General features: G+C 44.5%; 1 protein-coding gene across 2 annotated transcripts in view; it reads left to right on the forward strand.

Moving 5' to 3' along the window:
- fam172a (family with sequence similarity 172 member A) overlaps nucleotides 1-22,405 on the forward strand; it is a 156,927-nt gene that overhangs the window by 44,305 nt on the left and 90,217 nt on the right. For both annotated transcript variants that reach the window (XM_034595307.1, XM_034595308.1), the window contains exon 7: nucleotides 19,007-19,225. In XM_034595307.1, coding sequence (XP_034451198.1) covers nucleotides 19,007-19,225 — 219 coding nt within the window. The remainder of the gene's footprint in view (nucleotides 1-19,006; nucleotides 19,226-22,405) is intronic.

The raw sequence follows: 22,405 nt of genomic DNA on the forward strand, positions 1-22,405 counted from the left end.
GTAGCCCAGCCCAGCAGCCATGCCTGTTCCCTAGCTGGGGAATTCCTAAACCGGATTGATGCTGATATCGATGAGAGGGGGAGTTGGGAGAAATTAAGAGCGCTTTAAGATCCAGTGGTGGGAGGAAGGATTCAGACCCTTTAAAGAAGTAAAAGTACCAATACAGCAAAGTAAAAATACCCAAGAAAAAGTTTTGCATGTAAAATCTTAATTAAAAGTACTTTTTAGCATCCGTATTAATTGTATTATTCGTATCAAAATGTGGTGAAAGTAGGCCATTAAATTAAAAGTTCTGGTTTGGCCCCTCTGGCTGATATATTATTGGTTATACTGACACATCAGTGTGTGAGCTGCATGCTGCTGTTACAGCTGCTTGAGTTGGAGCTAATTTGAACCACCAGATAAATCTGAGAGGTCATGAGATGGTTAATGAGAAGAGAAGGAAAACATAGTTCTCTTTTTCTGTTTGTTGACATTTTCAGTTTTTTTTCCTCTCGTCATTGATTTGTGAAAATTAAAGGGATACAAAAAAAGATATATATTTTGGTGGAGACTTGTAACGTGTGTGTGTGTGTGTGTGTGTGTGTGTGTGTGTGTGTGTGTCTGACCTATCTCTCACCTTAAGTAAAAGAGCTACAGCTAAGGCTCGAGACATCTTCTCTTCAGTCCAACAGGTTGAAAAATGATTTAATAACTCAGGCCATCAAACTACTAAATTCTGATGATGACCTAGTTGACATTTCCTGTTGACTCCTGATGACGGATGAGGGTCTTAATTTAGGTTTTATTGATGGTTTTACGAGCCCTCAGTTTTCTGCTGTTATTTGATGAATTAACGTATTTATGTATTTTAATGTTTTTCTTTCTTTTGCCCGTGTTTCCTGTGAGTTTTATATTTTTAAACCTGGCTGCTTAACAAATGAGTAAATAAAGTTGAAGTTGAGGAGAGAGAGGGACTGGGTTGGGTCAGGCCGCGTGTTGGCAGGTGAGCAGACGTTTGCTCCAGGCTGCTATGCTGCCGTTTGATGCAACAGGCTTTGTGGAGAACAGACATGTTTTGTTTTTTTCTCGTTTTGGTTTACCTCTCCCTCTCTGTCCCTCCATCCTTCACTTGCTAAACCTGTCAGTGTCTATATACAATCTCTTTAGGGCTTTTATCATTTCTCCACCTCAGATCTCACCTTTCTCATGGTTGTGTTTTGTCTGAAGAACATGAAACTTGAGCTGTAACAGACTGTAGGATAGATGTGAAGAGCAGGAGCTGTTGTTCCCGATCAGACAGATAGGTGGCAGTATACTGTCAGCCTAGATCAAAACTTTCTTCTCTTCCCTTTGCTCCCCCTCCCTCTGACTTGTTGTGTGTTATCTATCTATCTATCTATCTATCTATCTATCTATCTATCTATCTATCTATCATATTATCATATCAAGTATCAAGTCATGGATTGAACTGAATCTCTCTCCACCTTCATGGTCATCTTCTGCTTCGACTATCACGCTGTTTTCATCATTCATCTTCTGTGATATGCCTCCTTTCAATCTCCCTCCAGGCTATCTCTCCATTTCTGAGGATGTGTCCCCGGAGGTGCTGCTTGCGTAAATGCTAAACCGCAGTGGTGTTAGCAGCCGTTAGCACAGACACGGCTATTCAGTCCACTGCGTCCGGTACAGGGTCTATAAACGAACGGATGGATGAGAAATTGTAGCACTGCACACCAGCTGTGACTCAGTACCGTCAACTTGGAAATGATGTGAGCAGATAAACGCAGACGCACACACACACACACACACACACCCTGTTTGCCCAGATCAAGGCCGTGGCTCTAAGGGACTAGAGGGAGATCAGGCACAGAGCGCCTATGGAAATAGACGGCTTTGTCATAGAAACACCCACCACTCTTCCCCAGAGACGCACTGCTGTGGTGGTATCCTCAGCTCGCAGACTTTCTTGTCTTTTCCATCCTCTCGTTCTGTAACCTGCGACTGACACACACACACACACACACACACACACACACACACACACACACACACACACACTGCTCTCCCTTCTTTTACCATACCTCTCATTGTCCCTCCGACTCGAAGCAGCTAAATTTAACTTAAACCTTTCTGTGCTCTACATATTTTGCCATCATTTGAGAATAACTTTGCTTGATTTACAGTTTAACTTTTGTTCTGTACTTTTGTTCTGTTTATTGACTTCATGACATTTATAAAACTTGTTTGTAAAAGCTGAGAGCGCTGAGATGGTCTTATATCCACTGCTGTTAGTAGCTTGTGGATGTTGATGGTCATTGATTTAATTCTTATCTATTATAACTAAGTCTAAGGATGTAAATTCTAACTTGTTAGACTATAGTTTGGTTTTACTTCTTCTGGTCGTATTCCTTTTATTCGTTCCATCCGTCTCTCCCACCTTTTATCTTTTGCTGCAAAACGTACTGTGTTGAGCACTCACACATCCCTATGGGATTTTGAAAGGGAAAGATTGTGGCCAACTGTTTGCTGCGACAGAGAACATTATTTTTTCCACAGTACTGAATATGTGTACCACCAAAAAACTTAACGCAGAAAACAAAATTGTTTGTTTTTAGTATTGAAATTAATAAATTAGCATTTTCTGGTTCAAAACATTAAACATTAAAACAAAATAAATTAAATGATCTTTCATACGTGAAGCAACAAAAATATAATCATCCTTTTTTTCCTTAAATGCAGTGGATTCAACTGTTATTTTCAGCCCCTATCCACCCTGTCTTTATTTCTTTATTATGCTTCTTGACGCTTGGGAGCAAAGCAGTTGTGTGAAACGTCTAAGCCTCAGTGTGCGGTGGATGAAAAATATCACAAAATAAAAACCGATTCACTCTCGACCATTACTGGACACCTGGAGACCGTCCTTTCTGTCTCTTTCTCTCTTGCGTTCGTGTGTGTGTCTCTCTGGTTATGTCAGCAAACCCACCGTATAGACCTGCATCATAAGGAGATTATGAGTAATTGTAAGTGTGTATGTTTTTTGGAGGGGGGGTGGTGCACGGGTGAATGGAGTGTCCCTCCCCCCTATCAAGTGGCTTTGCCTTGCCTGCCCGCCACCCCACTGAGCTGGGGTTTGATTCTGGCAGTGGCAGCTCTGTCATAGATCATAAATGGACACCCCCCCCCCCCTCTCTTGCATCCCCTCCCTCTCAGGAATACCTATGTGGGTGAGTGGACGGGTCCTGTGCTTGCACACACGCTGGTAATTGTAAGCACATATGCATAAACACACACCGCAGTTTCCTACATTCCACTGCGGCACCAAGCAGAGACAACCTTGTAGTGTACATATGCTGTTGCAGCTTGTTTATTCATTATTTGTATTTATCTTTTTTACATCTCAAATCTATTTATTTAATCAAAGTTAAGTTCCCTCTCTCCTTCTCTCCTCTTTTTTCCATCCACCCTTTCCCACCCACACCTGAGAGGGCTAGCCGTGCCCAGGTTGACCACATGTTTGGAGGGTCAGCCAGAGTAGCTGGGTGAGAGCCAGCCTGCTGAGAGAGCCAGGGCTGGGGCAGGCCAGGGTTTGGTCTGACAAGCATCGAGACCTGGAGCGCAGGCAGACTGAGATGAAGGTGGGGGTGGGACTGCGGAGCTTGTATCCTGCAGATTAGAGCGATGCACCGTCGATACACACAGGATGGGCTTTTCAACATACCACCCTACCCTGGCCATGACTCCACTGAACTGAATTGTTACAAGTGTGCGCGTGTGTGCGTGTGTGTGTGTGTGTGTGTGTGTGTGTGTGTGTGTGTGTGTGTGTGTGTGTGTGTGTGTGTGTGTGTGTGTGTGTGTGTGTGTGTGTGTGTGTGTGTGTGTGTGTGTTGGACGATGTCAGAAAGAGGCATTCCGCCTTTTTTCTGATGGGTAATGGCAGGGTAAACTTTTCACCCCACTTTTTCATGTGATCTGACTGAAACAGCATTCCATGGAAAATGCATGCTCCTTTCACCTGCATGAATGTGTGTGTGTGTTTGTGTGTGTGTGTGTGTGTGTGTGTGTGTGTGTGTGTGTGGGCGCGCAGTTGTGTGTGTTTCTGGGATAATAGGAAAAAAGAGCGGTGGACTGTGGATCGCCCCTAGTTCAGACAATTATCTTTCCACCAGTCAATTTAAGGTCAGTTTTACAAATCAGTTTACATGCCAGCAAATTTCAAAATTTCAAAAACTTCAATCACGTGTATCTGAATGAAAGTGCTGTTTCAAACACCTTAATATTTATATGTAGCTTTGCTATTGTTTTTCTTATGCCACTATTTTCCATGTATATGTTCCCTTCTGTTTTTGCAATGCCATATATCATATATATTTTTCTAAGTGTTACTCCTCAGCTGTTGTACACCAAGCGCTGCGGTCACATGAGCCGTGTGTGTTCTTTGAGTTTCTGCCTCATAGGTTTGGCAAGTGAATGAGGCCTGATGTTTGGAGCTTATTTAATAGGCAGTGCGCATGCATGTGCCTGCGCTTGTGTGTGCTCAGTCTTTAGCAGTGTGCCACGTCTCAAGCCCCTTATTCTTGGATAATTGTGCTGCAAGTCCTCAGCCTCCCCTTTAGCCTGAAAACCAAGCTCATTGCGGCCCCCGAAGAGCCCCCCCACAAGGTGGAGGGAAAAAAATCCCAAGTTGTCCTTGTGCATAAAAGTAGATTCTACTCTCCAACACCTTTTCAAATTAATATTTGTGATGGGCGCCATTCTGCCAGCCCCAGTTTCTGTTCCCTGCCTTTGTTCCTGCGTTTGATGTAATGGAGGCAAGGACAAAGAGGAGAGCAGGCAGAGTGTGTGAAAATGGTAGTTAAGTGGGCTTAAGGGCTCCTTCAGTACCTTCTGAAAGGCCCGGACCCTGAATAGGACCCTCGCACCGCTAAGCTGTAGTGCAGTAAACAAGACAGGTCCAGCACAAAGGTGCGTCTCAAATGAGCACAGACACCCTCCTCCTCTTTTGCCTCACCCCGTCTCACCCCAACCTCCCACCCGACTCTGACATCTGGCCAATCCCAAGATCTGTCTGAGTCCTCACTCATTCCCCTCCCACTTTTTTTGAAGGAGAGCAAATTTTTTTTTTTTTTTGCTCTCCTTCATATCTTCTCTCGTGTTCTTTAGTGTTCCTCTGCACTCTCCTATGGTGTGTGTGTGTGTGTGTTTGTGTTTTGTTGTGCTGGTCCCGGCTGGACAGCTTGCTCCCCCCAGTCAGCCTCGTCCCCAGCGCTTGGGCGGTTCGGCTCTTTTGTTTAGTTAATTGCAATGAGTATAATGTACTAGTCTCTCTGAGGTCCACGAAAGACAATTAGACAATCCCAAGAATTTAATGAGACACCACCAGCCCCAATCCCCTATACTCTGCATTGAGAAACACCCTGCTCTCCGTTGGCACCGACTGTGATGTAGTGAGGAGGGGGTTCCAGTGCAGGTCGCCTGTCGGTGTCTGTTTGCGTGTTTACCAGATTGTTGGTCTGCCCATCATAGAAATTAGAGAAATGACCCACAGAGATAAAATACAAGAATAAAAAGTATTCTTCCAATATTTTTACTCTATGTTTATGTGGCACATTTCCAGGCTTGTTACTCCACAGGATTCTCATCTGAAAAATTGTTCTTCCTGGACAGTACAGACTTCCCGGGAATGTCCATGTAATTATTAAGAGCGATTATCCTGTTCACCCAGTGAAGGGACACAGCACTTGACAGTGTCATCCCCGAAAGGAAGAGGGATTGCTGGGGGGCCTGGGTGATAGACGAAACCCTGGGTGGCCCTTTAAGGACTTCTCCCCTCTCCGTACTCTCACTCTCTCTTTTCTGTCTCTTTTTCTGTCTCTATTATTTCTCCCATGGTTCTCCCTCGCTCTCCTTTTCTCGTTTTCTGTCATACATTCCACCGTCAACTTTTTTTTAAGACCTCTCTCTGGATCAAGCCAAGATAAAGCCATTCTTTAAAACACAGGAAATATCCATAAGTGATCCATTATACCTCTCTTCACCTCGCATGGAGATTAATTAATAATATCACTTCGCCCTTGTCAAGTGCCTGTAATTCACAACCTTAAAACCTACACTTGTACCATGTCATGAAGGACAGAGTTTTTTTTTTTCTTATATTTCTTTTGTTTTCTTTCTCTCCTTCTGTCATTCCTGTGCTTTTTTTCCTCCCTGGCTAATCATGGTGTTACAACAAAAGACGGGGCTCCATTATTGCATGTGTGCGTCCCAGAAGAAAGGAAATGAGAACGGGACAGAGGGTGGCCGTGGCCTGACACCGCACTATTAATCTTCCAGTAAAGCCTTGTCAGGCAGAAACGGACACAAATGGATCACTCCCATTAACTGGGGGAGTGTAGGTAAGGGCTTTAACAAGCGTTTACCAGAGTCCATTTTCTCACTAATGAAGAGGGGGAATACGCGACCTCCCAGCCAAACCTGCCACGCCGCACTTAGAGGTCTGGATGGAGGGAAAAAAAGACGAGGGTGGACGAAGATTTTGCGGAGGAGGGAAGAGGAGCATATGTGAGCGTAGATAAAAAGCTCTGAGCTTAGTGCTGACACGTTGTAACAGACATGGTGTGAGGTTAAGGTTTGGGCAACTTTACTGTGCACCCTCCATCCTCACGGCCTCTGCCATTGGCGGAGCCGTACTCTTGTCTCCCAGACCCGTGTGTGAATTTCAGTCAGCGACCGAAAACCATAATGAGAGAAAAACTATTAGATTCCTCTTGCCTCTCTGAAAATCCTGTATCGTCAGCAAACCCCTTCCTTTCCCCGTGTGCATGCTGAGATGTGAACACCCATGTAGGCCACAGTAGATTCACACAGCTGTACGCGGCTGTGGACCAGGAGGTAGATCCGGTCTTCAGCTAACCAGAGGGTTGATAGCTTGATCCCTGGCTCCTCCATTCTGCGTGCCAGAGTGTCCTCGGGCAAGACAGGGAACTTTCAAGGGACCCTGACGTCTGTGCCGGCAGTGTATGAAAGAGAAAGGGCGGCACATGGATGCACTGCATGTGTACAAATGTGTGTGTGAATGGCAAAACTGTATTGTGAAGGGCTTTTAGTGGTCAAGACAAGGACAATTGCCACACAAATACACAACATTTAAACACACAGTGTGTCTGGTGGTAATTTTCCAATTTTTTGCGGTAGATTTTCACACAAAGGGACGCACAATTTTTGCATTCTTTGACACCCCAAACTTCTGAGGGCTGCTGTGGTAGGTGTCATCTCATCAGGGGTTTGCATTTATGCATCATGTTTTAAACATGTGTCTGTCATCCTGTCATGTCTGTGGCCACACTTCTGTCCACGCAGGCCTGAAACCTGCTGGTGCTGTGGCATGGCTCTCTGGGACGCAACCGCATCACAACCGATCTCCCTGAGGGGTGTGTGTGTGTGTGTGTGTGTGTATGCATGTCAGGTGTGCGTTCGTATCAGTGATACAGGGACTCGACTCAGACGTTGAATTTCTAACACATCGTGTCCCTCGATGCGAGCTGGATGGGTGAATAATGGTTTTCGAAAAGCCACATGATAATAAGAGATGTGCTGGAAACTTATCAAGGATCAAGCTGTGGTGCCACAGTGTAATTCATCACCGCCCCTACAGATGTCAAAGTGTGTTAGTTTAAGTCAGTGAGCATGCAAAACAGATTTTACAGAAGTTCAGATGCACTTAATATGTCACGGTGGCTCTCTCCAAAATGATGCATGTTGTGTAGATGCACACTCCTCAGCCATGTGTGAAACCCTCTGTGTAGGTTTGTTGTGCATCAAATGGTTGATAAGGCCGTGATATCGGTGGACAGATGCATTTGGTTGTTGTTTTCCTCTGTGTCAAGCAGCTGTTAACGGTGACACCAGTTTCCCGACCACAGCCAGATCCGTGGAACTTGCATTATTAAAGAGATAGCAGCGCTCGCTGACCCGGGCGATACCAGAGAGTGAGCAGGAGAGGAAGAGAGGGGCGACCGAGCCCGCTCGAGTGTTATCACTGGCTCCGTCTTCCACCGGCTCCCCGGGGGAAACTGCGGAGACGAGAGGAAGACTTCACCTTCCTCCTCCCAGACAACCCCCACCTCTCTTTCCTCGCACTCCCGCTCCTCGCCAGCCCTCCCCGCCTGTCCCCCCACTCCCCCCACCCCCCCACGCCCCAAACATTTTTAATTATATCTTCTCCCAAGTAGTGCGGCTCAGTAACCAAGGAGCTGACATTGATGCATGTGCTGATAAATCCGCAAACACTGGAAACAAGATTAACAAAGATTTTGAGGAAAGGGTGACAGCTAATTTTGCGCAATGGTCGGCGCCTCATTCAAGAGTGATGTTTTTGATAGAGCAAGCCACGCCTGAGAATTCATGCTCTGCACAGGGGAGGGGGGGGGGGACGTGAACACAGCACAAGGAGTTCCGCGGCATTTGCACTTTTTAAATTGTTCCCTTTTTTCTTTTTTTAATCTTTTCCTTTCTCCGTCATTCCGGGCGTCTGTCACAGTCCTTTCATCCAGCCTCCTGAGCATCCTGCTCCGGTGTTTATTTTTCATCCGCTTGATTTTGCACCCAACTTCACATAACCTAGTCAACCCATCAACATAATGAGATAATTCATTTTACGTGATTGTCAACACATCTCGCCACATATGAAATACTTCATATTCCTGAGTAAACCAGGTTGACAGAAGAAAAAACACTGAAATGATGGTGATCATATAACTTGAGAACAGACAGTACATTTGTACAGCTTCTTTATCCATGGGAATTTAATTTTGTGTGTGTGTGTGTGTGTGTGTGTGTGTGTGTGTGTGTGTGTGTGTGTGTGTGTGTGTGTGTGTGTGTGTGTGTGTGTGTGTGTGTGTGTGTGTGTGTGTATTATAGGTGTGTATGTAGGTGTCAATCTAATCTGTGTGATCTAATCAGCAGTGTGTATTTTGGAGTCGGTGACATGCCACTCTAGGCCCGTGGTCCGTCCTCTGAACTGGCTCTCAACCCACTGAGACACCGATACGCAGTCCTCTGACAGAGATATCAGTCTGCCTCAACACACACACACACACACACACACACACACACACACACACACACACACACACACGTGCTAGGAAAGAGAATAAGATAACAATCATACTTCCACAGCTGATTCCCTATTTTCTCATCCAAGAATCCACACCATCCCGCATCCTTCTCTTCTCCTTCTCCTCTCCGCAGCCAATTTCAGCTCTATACAGTAGAAACATCTTGTAGATTTCTTTTGTTCTTTTTGTTCATGCCACTCTCTCTTTTTTTTCCTCTCCTCCCTTTTTTTCCTCTCCACCTCTTTATGTGATGTCTCCCTTCTCAGAATCGCCTCCCCTGTCTTCATCTGAGGGCAGCTGACAGCTTCTTTCACTTTTCTTTGTCAATTTCTCCTTCTCCCTCTCTCTCTGTCTCTCTAGCCCTCTTTTTTTTTTTTTCATCTGCAAACCTCCCACCCTCCCTCCCTCCCCCCCATCTGCTTTCGCTTTTGTTTGCCTGGCCCCTCTCCCATCCCAACTTGATAATGAGGAATGCGGTGTGACCCTGACCTCCATCGGCCCTGCGACCACCTCCGACCCCTCCAGGTGACCTCCGGTCCCTGTTTTGACAGCTTGATTAATTACCCAGTGTTATGATTTATGAGAAAAGCAGTATGTAAAAATAATAGACAACAGGTGGTCTTAAAAAAGTGGTAGATTTGAAAGAGCTTCTAGTGAGGATTGTGGCGGCGGCGGGGTTTTGGGGGGGGGCTGCGTTTGTGAAAGAGAGCCGAGGAGAGAGAGGATGTGTTTTACAGCCGCTCTCCATGGTTAATTGCTTTCAACCGTTTTTGAAGGCTACATCGGGTTAATAGGAAAATGTCTATTGCTCCATGCATGGTTTGCTTAGTTGCCACAGCATGGATTTCTCCATGTGTACTTGGCCGTATGGCGAGAGGATGAAGGGGATTCCAACATACATGCGTAGCTCCATGTGTGTGCTGTGAAGCATAAACCCAGCCATGTGGTAATGACACTATGGAAAATGTGCTGGAACACACAGACACGCACGTGCACGGACAGATACGATATTTTGCCACCACCTCTTTTCTAGGTTACATCCTGTGAAAGTAAGCAGAGTAAATGGCAGAGCAGAGCAGCCATAGTGTTTACCCTTCACACTTCAAACACAGCTCCTGATTGGCTGTGGCGACCTCCCATGACTCACGGACCTGTGGTGCAGCGCCACTTAGAGAGAGGTCAGACTCCCGGACTGTTGGAGTGTGTGTGTTTGTGTGTGTCTGTGTGTGTGGATGCGTGTCTATGTGTGCTAATACTATGGCCTTCAGATTTATTACCACTTTCATGAGTACAGCATGTTACACTCTCACCGTGTACAGTACCGCTGCAGATAGAAATGAATATTTTACACAAACTGTGTAAGATGGCAAATTTCATCTCATGAAAGGTCACACTTGCCATGAAATATCACACACACACCTCACAACGCAGCAGTCAGCAACATTGGCAGGACCACCAGTTCTCTCCATGGCTCTCCCTACGAGGTCACAATAACAGGCCAGGGGTGAAGGGATTCCTCTTTGACCTTTGGCCCATGGAGGTCACAGTGGTCCTGTGATGTTCAGTAAGATTAATACCCTGAGCGCAACAGCACAGTCTCATTATTCACCCACACAATGACGATTACTGGTAGATGACACTCCGAACGGCCCACCGACATTTTTTCAACACAACTGAGCAGACGTGTGGAATAAAACAAAATGTCTTCATGATCTATTATCTCATTATTATTATCAAATCTATGTGAATTTGACACATGCTGCATCTCAACTATTAACTATTATACACATAGTATATTAAGCTGTAATGATGAATGATTAAAAACAGATGCTCTGTAATTTTCCTATTTGTTGACGCACGTGTTTGTGTATTGTTTTACCATCGTGATGGGCACATGCCTGTAGGTCTATGCACACACAGGCCTGCATACATGTGTCTACAATGTTTAGATGTGTCCTGCCGCTGACCCCGCTTGGCTCAGTCGGTACATATGGCCATGCGTCTCGCACCCACAGTGTGTGTGTTCATGTGTGTTAACGCACTAACTACCTGTCCAGATGGCGGAGAGGAAACATTCATCGACAGCGCTCTTTAAGAATTCACACGGTTTGTATTGTTTTTTTCTCCACTTCACCCAATTTGACAGGCACGTGCACTTTTTAGTCCCATTGTTATTAGGAATATTATTGATAATCAGAGCTGGATATTTCATCGTCATTGCAGGTCAGATGCCTCATTTTTACCGATATCGAAAAGCAGCCAGAAACGTCTTTCCAACCACCATCATTATGATCATCACCTTTGTGTAGTCACTCACATGCAGGCTTTGTCTCCCTCATTCCTTCCTTCCTTCCGTGGAGTTATTAGTGGCCTTCAGGACAGGGTTGCCCCTGGGATGCCTCCACTCCTCCTGACTTCCCTCTTTTTGTAGCTGCTCTCAATCCCCCTCTCGCCTCTCCTCTCTCCCTGATTTATACATTAAATAGTTAGGCAGGAGGGCAGGGAGGCACCTATCATTCCATGATCTATATCTCTCTGTGCCCTCATTAAAAATACATGTGTATGCTTAGGGGAGACAATATAGAATATATAAATCAAAATGCTAACGGCATCAGAATAAGCCTCCTGTATTTATTTCCCCATAGCTTTTCCTCTGTGGGCTGAGGACTCCTCCTGCTCACTGTATCTGTGTATGTGGCAGACACATGTTAGTGTATTCTTATATTAAACCACACTGGAAATATTGTTAATTTGTTACGCAACAGATTTGATAATTTGCCAAAGCAACACTGTTGGAGGAGACATGACTCATATTACATTTTCTGACTTTTTTTTGTGACTTGTCGTAAAATAGAACACAATGAAACATTCAGAAACAATCTGCTAAGTGGCCACGGAGCCGACCACACATCCAGTCGGTCAGCTCTGAAATCTAAAGTGTCGTTGAGTTTACATTCACAGTTGTGTCTTTGCAAATGACACACAAGTCTGTACAGGGAGGGGGAAAAAATTGATAAATGACTTGTGTAACATTTACTTGCACAATCGATAGCTCTGACAATTTCCACCTGGACGGTGATTAATGCTACATCCACCCCCAATCTAGCAACCCCCAGCCCAACACCTCCCTCTGTGTGTGTCGTGCTGCGAGCAGATGAAGCAGGCCTCCCGACTCCTGTGTGCTTCAGTGTCGTGTGTGTGTGTGTGTGTGTGTGTGTGTGTGTGTGTGTGTGTGTGTGTGTGTGTGTGTGTGTGTGTGTGTGTGTGTGTGTGTGTGTGTCCAGACACTCTGATGCTTGATCAACCAGTAGAGCACAAATAGTGGCTGAACAAACTCGCAGATACCCAGACATTGAGCGTGGTAAATAATTGCCACGTAAACTGACTTTGGCATCGCAATGAGTGGGTTACTCAACAGTGTTTGCGCGGATGTCTTCATGTCTCTCCTTTTGACTAAGGTGCTGAAATTAGACAGGTCGGGTGGAGCGAGACAGGAAGAGAGAGAAATAGAAAGTGAAACGGAGAGAAAGAAATGTAAATGCGAGCATGAAAAGAAGCTGAGGCATCAGGGATCAGAAGCTGTGCTATTCTCTCCACTTCCTCCACCCAACTGCTCCACTTTGAACTCATTTATAAATATTCAGCTGCACATATAAACAATATCCAAATGAGCCCAGACATCCATGCCAAGGTTAAAAACTCTGTTGCCTATTACACACACACACGACTATTTGACGAGGCTGCGAGAGGTTGGCTTCTCTTTCTGACCCAAACTATTTGTGCTCATTAAGATCAAGAAAAAAGATAATCATTACCACAGTCTTATTTACTTTGACCAAATTAGTGTGGGACTACATTAGTGGAAGCGAGCGCCGACTACAGTCTTTGAACTTGGAGTGAAAAGTTGGATTTAAAGAAAGTTAATTAAATGTGCACTCTTGCAGTGGGTGATTTGTTCAAAATTAACTCAGAGGGCAGGTGGGGAGATGAAGCTCCAGTTTGTCTTAGTTTTCCTGTGTAAACATTTGTGTTGGCTGCTCAATTAATGGCTTTAACATACAGGGATTTAAACCAAGGTCCCAACTAGTGCAGGTTGAGCCCATAAATGTTGTGTATGCATTGCAACTTGCGCCATGTAATTTCATCAGAAAGTCGTAATAATAGCCTTGTTAGTTTTCCTCACCAACTTGAACCTTTTGCTGCCTTTTTTCCAAAGCCATACATGCTTACTAACATTTAGATCTGCCAAATACTCGTCTGGCCTCTCGGGTATCAGCAGTTATCAAGAGGATGATTGATTTTGTGCTGACAGGGCGATGACAGTCCCGTCTCATCCCCTCTCAAATCACCCCGAAGATCCACATATGTCTTTTCATAGCCTCTGTGGTACAGTAAGTACTCTTCCATCCCTTCAGCTCCCACAGAACCATAGCTGCGTGCTCGGTGGGTATGGGGGGGTCTCAGACTGGTGCTGTGTTAAAATGAGAAAGGGGGCACCGTGACTTAATCTGACAGTACTGTGCGATCTGTGTGGTATGTCAGCCTCGGGGAGAAAGGGAGCAGGGAGGGGAAAAAAAGAGGGAGAGAGAGAGAAGAGAGGGGGATCGGATGGATAAAGGGGCCCTGCATGCAAAAAAAAAAAAAAAAGGCTCACGTAGAGACTGAGACAGACAAGGTCACACAGAGCAGGGTGGCCCTGACAGAGAGGGAGAGCGAGTGTGAACTTGTTATTACTGTATTTACCTTCCCTCTCGCTCCGTCATACCTCTTTATTGTCGTGTCTGTCTTCCTGTAAACAGCCACTTAGCAACTTCAATTGTGAGCAAAGTGTGACGCTTAAATTTCCATCTTGGCCTTTTTCAATGGTGTAGCCATTGAGCTTCATTCAAATCTCAAACCCAACTGTAGCCTGCAGACATCCCTCCCTTCCTCCTCCTCCTCATTGGGTATGCTATGCTGGGTGACCCTTTCCTCCTTGTCACTCAAGCCTGAGTAGCGAATCAGGAGCCGCGTGTCGCCGAAACTAGGAAGTGGAGCGAGGGCTGTGGAGAAAAGGGCGCCGCCACTTGCCCCAATCGCAGCTGCCCCCCGACAGCAAAGGAATAAAGTAAGCTGCCCATGAGCCAATTTCAGTGGACACCTATAGACTCTTGATGATGTAAGATGCATGTGCACGGACAGAAAAATGCATTAAGGTACAAGTGTAATGTGGAGGAGGGCATTTATATGCTTCTATTCAGCAGACGGACACACATACAACCTCAAATTCATGCGACCATACCATCCACTTTCCTCACTGCATGCACCCGTGACCGCTATCAGCCATGCTTTGTACCTGTCAAGTGCTGTCCTTTTCCCTGTGCCCAAAGCCCTGCTCACTACATGAGAGCTCTCACATCAAAGCTTCGCTGAGCTCCACACGCACAGATGAAACACCCTCTCACTCCGGCTGCCTCTCTCCCTGCTCCCGCACATTAGACACATTTCATTTCATTACAACGCCACTGGAAAAATAGAGGCGCTGCTGTCTTAAAGGGACATCTTATTTACTCTCCCTCGCACTCGTGCAGCCACTCGCACGCAGACGCACACAAACACAAATACACACTGTCCACTTTCTTTTTAAATTACGCTGGAAGGGGAAATAATGATCTATTACCATCAAAGTTCTCGTGGACAAATGGCGTCTAATTTGACCATAAAGAGGGCACAACAGTGTCATCAAAGAGTATTGACATTATTGTTAAGGCACCACAGTATGGTCTGGTTTTATAATAATAAACATCAATGCATAATATCTTAATATTTAAATTACAGATTACATATTACGTATTATATATTTTTTCCCATGCAGAAACCGAGGAGTATTTGGGCTTCACAAACCTGAATGTCAGAGGAAGGGTTTGATCACGATGATGAGACAAGCCCTGGTCTCCGTAGCAGCGGCAGCCTTTGTTGTGCTATCTGGTGCAGGACAGGCCGACAAAGGAGCACTAAGGAGCGTCCAGAGCGGGGTGACGGGGGTCGGGGTGCCCCCCCCTCATAGGGGTCGGGGCGACCCTCTTGACCGCTGGCCCCAGGGCAGGGACTCAGTGTGGTGGTGGCACAGGGGCACCCACAGGGCATGGGAAGAGACTTAGCCTGCATACTGCAGCGGGGAAGACAAGACGGGCCCAACACCAGAGGACCATGTGTGTCTGCTTTTATTCCAGACACAGTGTGTGTGTGTATAGGACAAAGGCAAAGTGACCCGGTGTTAGCGATGTGTGTGAGAGAGATTTAGCAGTATAAAAAGCAGCGTGACCCAAGGTTTGCTGTGTGCATTTGTGTAAGATTCACACTTTGACAGCACATCACAACACAAAGATCAGATTTAGCAGGTGTACCCAGTCTCTGTGTGTGTGTGTGTGTGTGTGTGTGTGTGTGTGTGTGTGTGTGTGTGTGTGTGTGTGTGTGTGGGAGAGACTTAAAAGTTTGCTGGAAACACAAAGACCAAATGACCGAACTTTGAGGGTCTATGGCTGAGAGATTTAGCCGTCACAGATGAGCTCTGTGGGAGAAGTTGGTTCTGTGGGATTCTGGGAAAGCATTAACGTTGTGCCGTTTGGTTTTTGTCTCAAACATTTGTCATTGTGTGCATGTAGATCGGCTTTGTTTATGCAATATCCAAAGCACAGTAGCAAGTTGCAATAAGTTAAATATTTTATAAGAAAAAATAGAAAAGAAAATTATTAAATTTACAGTTAAATTGTTTATAAAAATGTAAAGGGACATTTTCCCAGTCTCTGTGTTGTGCCCGGTCGACCATCACCAGCCTCATTGTTATATGTTTGGTTGACGGAGTGAAGAATAAGAGGAGGAAGTGACTGTGTTGTCACGACACCGACACAGAGCTCTCAGTGTTCGAGTAAATGATTGCTTCCGACGTCGAGGCGAAGTCAACGGCCCTCTTCCTCCAGACTAAATACACCAATGTCCTTCTGGGTGACTGGACAGCTGAAAGGGTTAGCACTGTTAGCTCGGTTAGGTGTGTTGGCCTCTCTGAAGGAAAGGCCGTGGGCTACAGCCCACTCAAGGTTAGCATGAGGACACTAAAGGCCAGGAGCCGGGGCCCTTGAGGTTAGCATTAGTATGTTTTAGGCCATGAAGGGTTATTGACCAGCGATGCCGAAACAGGGTTGTAGGCCACTTAGGGTTAGCATCCGAACACGTAGGATGGTGTTAACTTTTGGCCTCGAGAGTCTGGATTAGGGGAAAGGAGCAACGCTCACAAAGAGGTGATGGTGTCGAAGTAGGAGTCTTTTCATGTTTTTCCTCTCGTTTCATTTAGTAAATGTTTACAATGCAGTGGACTTTTCCTTCTGTAATTTTTTTACATCTTTTTATTATTTAAAAGTTTTAATTGAATATTATATTGATATTTTTAATTGGTTTTTATTTCTTTTATAATGTTGCCACAGGCTGAACTGGTCTTGTCAGTTGTTTTATCAGGCTGCCACCAGTGGGCAGTGGCACAAAGCTGGTGTGGATCTGGTTAGACTACGTCTCTCTGTGGCTCCTTCCACGTTTTATCCATCTGTCTTATCATTTTACAATCTATCTATAATCTCTCTTCTCTGTTTTTCACTCTTTCTCCCCTTTTCTGTCTCCCTCTCTTCCTCTCCCTCCTCTGATCTCTCCTTCCATTTCTTTCTCATCCGGCAACCCATCTGTCTGATTGTGCGTTTGTGGGTCTGAACTTCTGTTTTTGCAGGCAAATGTCTCTGTGATGTCTAAAGGCTGAATTACGTCTCTCTAACAGATCTTCAGCCAATAGCTCTAACTTCACTTTTTTGATGTGCACACACACACACACACACACACACACACACACACACACACACACACACACACACACACACACACAAACTAATACAAATCCATGTCTGCAAAAACATAATGTGCTGAGAAATTGTTGACATACTATTACATGGACATGCAATTCTTAAATCACTTGCCAAATATGAATTACAATTGCCGTAAATTTTAATTTATTTAATTGTCAATTAATTTTGAATACACATACTTTAAATGTTGTGATAATCAGTGCATTCATGTTCAATTTTCTCCTCATTTATATTAGTTTTCTCAGGTTTATAATTTCTATATAATAAATAAGCAAATGTATCCAGCAAGGAAAGTGTAGCCATGTCTGAATTTCAGAAGCGAGTGAGAATCCGACTAATTTTATAATCTGAACAAGTGTGAAAGTGTCATTTTGCTCTTGTCAACACACGGCAGGTGCTAAGGGAAGGGGTGTATGGCAGGTTTGATGTCGTCGGGCACAGGAGGGACACACACACACACACACACACACACACACACATACACACAAGACAAGCACATTGTGTTAACACTTATTAAGGAAGAGGAGACGTGCTGCCTTGAGAGGACAGCGTGAGTGATGGCGATTTGCAGTGGGAGCTGAGCTATGCTGCCTCAGTTAACTCCCTCTTACGTCTCCTAAAGGTCTTTTTGTCAGCGCTGATATCTTTCACCTCTCCTTAGTGTGTGTGTCTTCTGCGTGATGTGTGTGTGTGTGTGTGCTTGCACAGGCATGCACACATGAGCTTGGGTGGTTGTGTGGGAAAAGCTCGACTTAAAGTGGAACAGGAATCCATCCGTTTCCTGCTTTAGTTTCAGAGTGCTTGGGACAATAAACGCAGTTAATTAAAATGGCTTCAAAGTTGAAGAAGTCACTGAAGGCTACAAAAAAACTTCCCTTTTCTCCACAATACACTTCCCTTCTGTCATTCTTATTATAACCACCTGGGTTTCTATTCTCTCACATTTTCCCTCTTTATAAATCATCCTTTCATTTTTGCTATTTTGAAGTAGTGCACATATTATTAGAATTATTAATACAAATTGTATTTACATGTGAAAACTTTCTCCGCATTTTTTAAATACATGTTAGACTTTTTATCTTTAATTCTGTCTGTGGAAGTTTCACACAGATACATATGCAGTTGCGGCCAACTCTTCTGTTGAGCGATGGTAGGATCGATCAGGTTTGATATTAAGTGACAATTGGCCTTTGGAGTCACTAAATGCTACTCACCGACTGAAACCACTGCCGCTGAATTCCAATCCCCGGTTACTTCTCAGGCTTGTCCCTGCAGTGACACTCTCTCCTCCGTCTCTGTCTCTGCCCTTTCTATCAGGCAGGATTTGCATCTCCTCCCCAGTCATCTCACAATCGTCCTTAAGTGTTGTTACGGTTTTATTTGCTCACAGTTATCCCCCTTCTTCTTTAACACCATGGGCCACTATCAGACTGAGCACGTTTTGGAGCTTCAAGGTAGATTAACCTGTGGTGTTATATTGACTTTTCCTAGTAGGTTTGACAAAGTTTATATAAGCTTTTTCTCCAAGTAAAAAAATATTAAGAACAATTCACTAAAAATATAGAAACACTTTTATGAAACATTTACATTTTAGGGTTATTTTCAAAAGGAACAAAAAATCTCAGCATTTCTGGCATTAAAAAGTAGAAAAAAAGAATAATCTCCCTTTGTGTAAAGTTTTTACAAATTGTTCTCTCACACAGATACACACACACACACAGACACACACACCTCTAATTGTCTCTTCTCTGACATTTTGATACCTTTTTTTTAAAGCACTATTCAAAGTTCTATACAAATACAGTGTGCTATATGTATTTGATGTGAGTGTGTTTGTGTGTGTGTATATATATATATATATATATATATATATATATATATGTATACATAGTCAATAGAAATTACATTGTCATTAGAAATTAATGAATATATAAAAAAATATTAGGGTATACAAGGTGGGTCTAGTATGTGATATACAGGAGTTTACGTCTCTCATACACATTTGTTTTTGTTCATCTGTTTTAGGACGGCTATGGTGTGATGGTGCTCAACCCCAACGAGAACTACCTGGAGGTGGAGAAGCCAGCCAGGTCCAACCCCCTGCCCTCTGCCTCCGAACACTCAGACGAACCTGCCGAAAAGAAGGAACGTAAAGACGATAAAGAGGGCAAAAAGAAGAGAGAATTCTACGAGAAGTACCGCAACCCGCAGAAGGAGACAGAGACCGAATGGATCCCTGTACGAGTAAGTCGGAGCGTGAAGGGAGGGAGGAAGGGATGGAGAGATGGGGAAGAGGCAGAAAAGGCGAGCAGAGACCGAGGGATAGATGTTCATCAAAAACAGACATGACGGGGTGGGCGGACAGAGTGACAGTTTAGGGTCAAGGGAGGTAGGAGTAGAGACTTAGGTGAGAAAAGAGGAGGGAGGGATTTGGGCAAGTTTGGAAGAGACAAAAGAGAGAAGAAGGTGCAGGGAGGAGGAGGAGGAGGAGGAGAAGGGTGGGATGTAGCCATAGCCGAGGAAGCGAGAGAAGGAAATGTTGGGCAACAAGGGATGAAGGGAGGATGGGAGGCTGAGGGAGAAAGAGGGGCTCTTGTGTGGTCAGCCTGTGTGTGAAGAGGTTGGCCGTGCTCCAGTCGCCTCTTAGTGAGCAAGTGTTAACCACATGGCTTCCTCCCTCTCTCCCTCTTCCTCTCCTTCTCTCTCTCTCGCTCTTTTCTCTCTCAGACGGTGGGCTGGTCAGTGCAGCTCTGGTCCTTCACTCTTGTTGACCGCTGGGATTATTATCTCGCTAACGCACACTGTGCAAACACACTGCAAAATTCTTATCATGCAACACTGACTGTACACCCCCTAATCGTACACCCCCCCACACACACTCACACACTCGCACCTAGAGGCACCTACGCAGCCAGTTTACCTTGTGGTCAAACACAGGAAGCAACCTTTTGCATAAAAACAAATATGATGAGGAATTAAAACAATGTCATCCTCTTCATTGACGTCTTTCACCCCTGCCAAGAAAATTCATTATTTACTGCTCCAATAGGGTCCAGCATTTTTATCTTAAAAGCTTTAATTCAGTAAGAGCTTAAAATATATAAAAAAAACATAATGATCTACACCTTTCTCTAATGCAGGGTGTCATAGAAAAGTGTCCTCATTGATTAACTGTGTCATACTGACAGTAGCATCACAGTAATGCTGCATGTGTGTGTGTGACCCAGGTTTTAATAATATTGTGGGGACTTAAAATCTGTTGACACAGTCACTTTTAGGTGACTCAGAGAAAGCCACCGTAACATAAATCATTAGATTTTAAGGTGAAGACTCGTTATAAGGTTTGGATAATGGTTAGGGTTCAGCAAGTATTAGTTCTGGTTAAGGTTAGAGTAAGTCTGCAGGAAATTAAGCTCAGTCAAAGTAATGTCAGTGCACGTGAGTGTACGTCAGTGTCTGGTGTCTGACAGGAGTCAGTGCTGCTGTGGGACTAACAGTGGGTGTGTGAGCTGTCAACACAGGGTGTTTCTCTCAGCCCTCCCCTGACTGTACATGTGAGCTGTTCCTCCGTCATTCAGCTGATGAACTCGATTCACACTCTCTGACAGGAAGGCCTTGTGGTAAACAGCCCATCATGTTGTCTACAGCGATGTAGTCACACTCACTTGCATCTACATTTTACATGAGCAAATTTAAGAATTTAAAACGTAAGGCTTATTGCATTTGAGTTTGCTAAATTATGATTATGCCTCCCTTTTGTGTGTGTGTGTGTGTTCCTGTACTTTTTACCATTTTAAGCATAGACCCTGTAAAGTGAGGACTTTTTGAGCGATCCTTACTTTTTCAATTGGCTGTTTGAGGGTTTAGAGGTTTTAGGGTTATAATTAGGTTAAGGTTAGGGTGAGGGTTAGGCATTTAGTCTGGATGGTTAGGGTAAGGGTAAGGGGGCAGGGAATGTATTATGCCAAAGATTGTCCTCACTAAGATAGAAGTACAACCACGTGTGTGTGTGAGTGTGTTTATATGAATGCAAAAAAGCCCTCCACATCTGATTCCTATATCACACATTAATTTATCTTTGTCTCCATATACATACACTTACCAAGCAATTTATAAGGTGCATCTGTTCGCCTACTTATTCATGCAATCATCCAGTCAGCCAATCACATGGCGGCAGTGCAGTGCATAAAATCCTGCTGATGCAGGTCAGATGCTTAACATCATACATAAGAAAAAGATGATCATAGTGACTTTGGTTTTCATAAAACTACTGATCTCCTGATATTTGAACAGTCTTTGGTGTTTACTCAGAATGGTGTAAAAAAGAAAAATCCACAATAACTCAAATAACTGCTCTATACAACTGTGCCACGGCCCATCTAGCACTGCTGCTCACCATGCATATCCTTTCATGGCCACAATGTACCATCTTTAAGTGGCTACTTCCAGTATGATAATGCACAGTTTCACAAAGAACTCAAACTGGTTCCATGAACATGACAACGTTCTTCACTTGTCTCCCCAGTCACCAGATGTGTAGAACACCTCTGGGATGTGGTAAAACGGGAGATTCCTCAGCATCAATGTGCAGCTGACAAATCTGCAGAAACAAAATGTGTGATCCAATCGTGTCAACATGGACCTGAATCTTGAATACTGCTCAGTTTAACAATCTCGGGTTTTCACAACTCTTTGTGATGCGTAACTGAGGCGAATACTGCACCAGCCTAGTGCCATGTCACTTTTCTCTCTTTTAGAATATATATTTATATGTATATATACCGGCAGATTAAAATAAGAATGATCCTCATTAACCAAAAAAACAGGGGTCATGTAGAAGGTTTAGATTTTCCGGCCAAATACACTTGTCGTCAGATGCGGGGATTGGGGGACTCGGGATAAAGATTAATGAGTGATCAGGCTGGCTCTGTGTTGGTGCCCTTTGAATTTTGACCTTTGACCCAGAATTCAGAAGGATGTTGGGTGTGTATGACCTCGCCGCGATCATCCACTCCGCCTCCTGCACTGTGTTACTCTCCACCGTTGTGCCTCTGTCCGACCCAGAATAAGCCATCACACACACACACACACACACACACACACACACACGCACACGCACAGGCATGCTCATAAACACATATGCAGATATCCAAAGGTGCCCTCACTGAGGGACAAAAGAGTCAAGGAGGTAGAAAAGGAACTAAGGTTTAGACATGCGCCTGTGTGTGTGTGTGTATGTGTGTGTGTGAGTGTGTGTGTCTTTCTCTTTCACCTCTGTTAGTCGGGGTGGGTGGTGGATCAAATCAAACCTCTTTAGCTGGGCTGTTTTCATCTTTTTTTTAACAGCACCCACCCAAGACGTGCGCGCACACACACACACACGTACCCAAGTCTTTTTATTCACTACACCTCTCACTCTAACTC

This window comes from Hippoglossus hippoglossus, chromosome 9 (genome assembly GCF_009819705.1).
Source record: "Hippoglossus hippoglossus isolate fHipHip1 chromosome 9, fHipHip1.pri, whole genome shotgun sequence".
NCBI classification, from domain to species: Eukaryota; Metazoa; Chordata; class Actinopteri; order Pleuronectiformes; family Pleuronectidae; genus Hippoglossus; species Hippoglossus hippoglossus.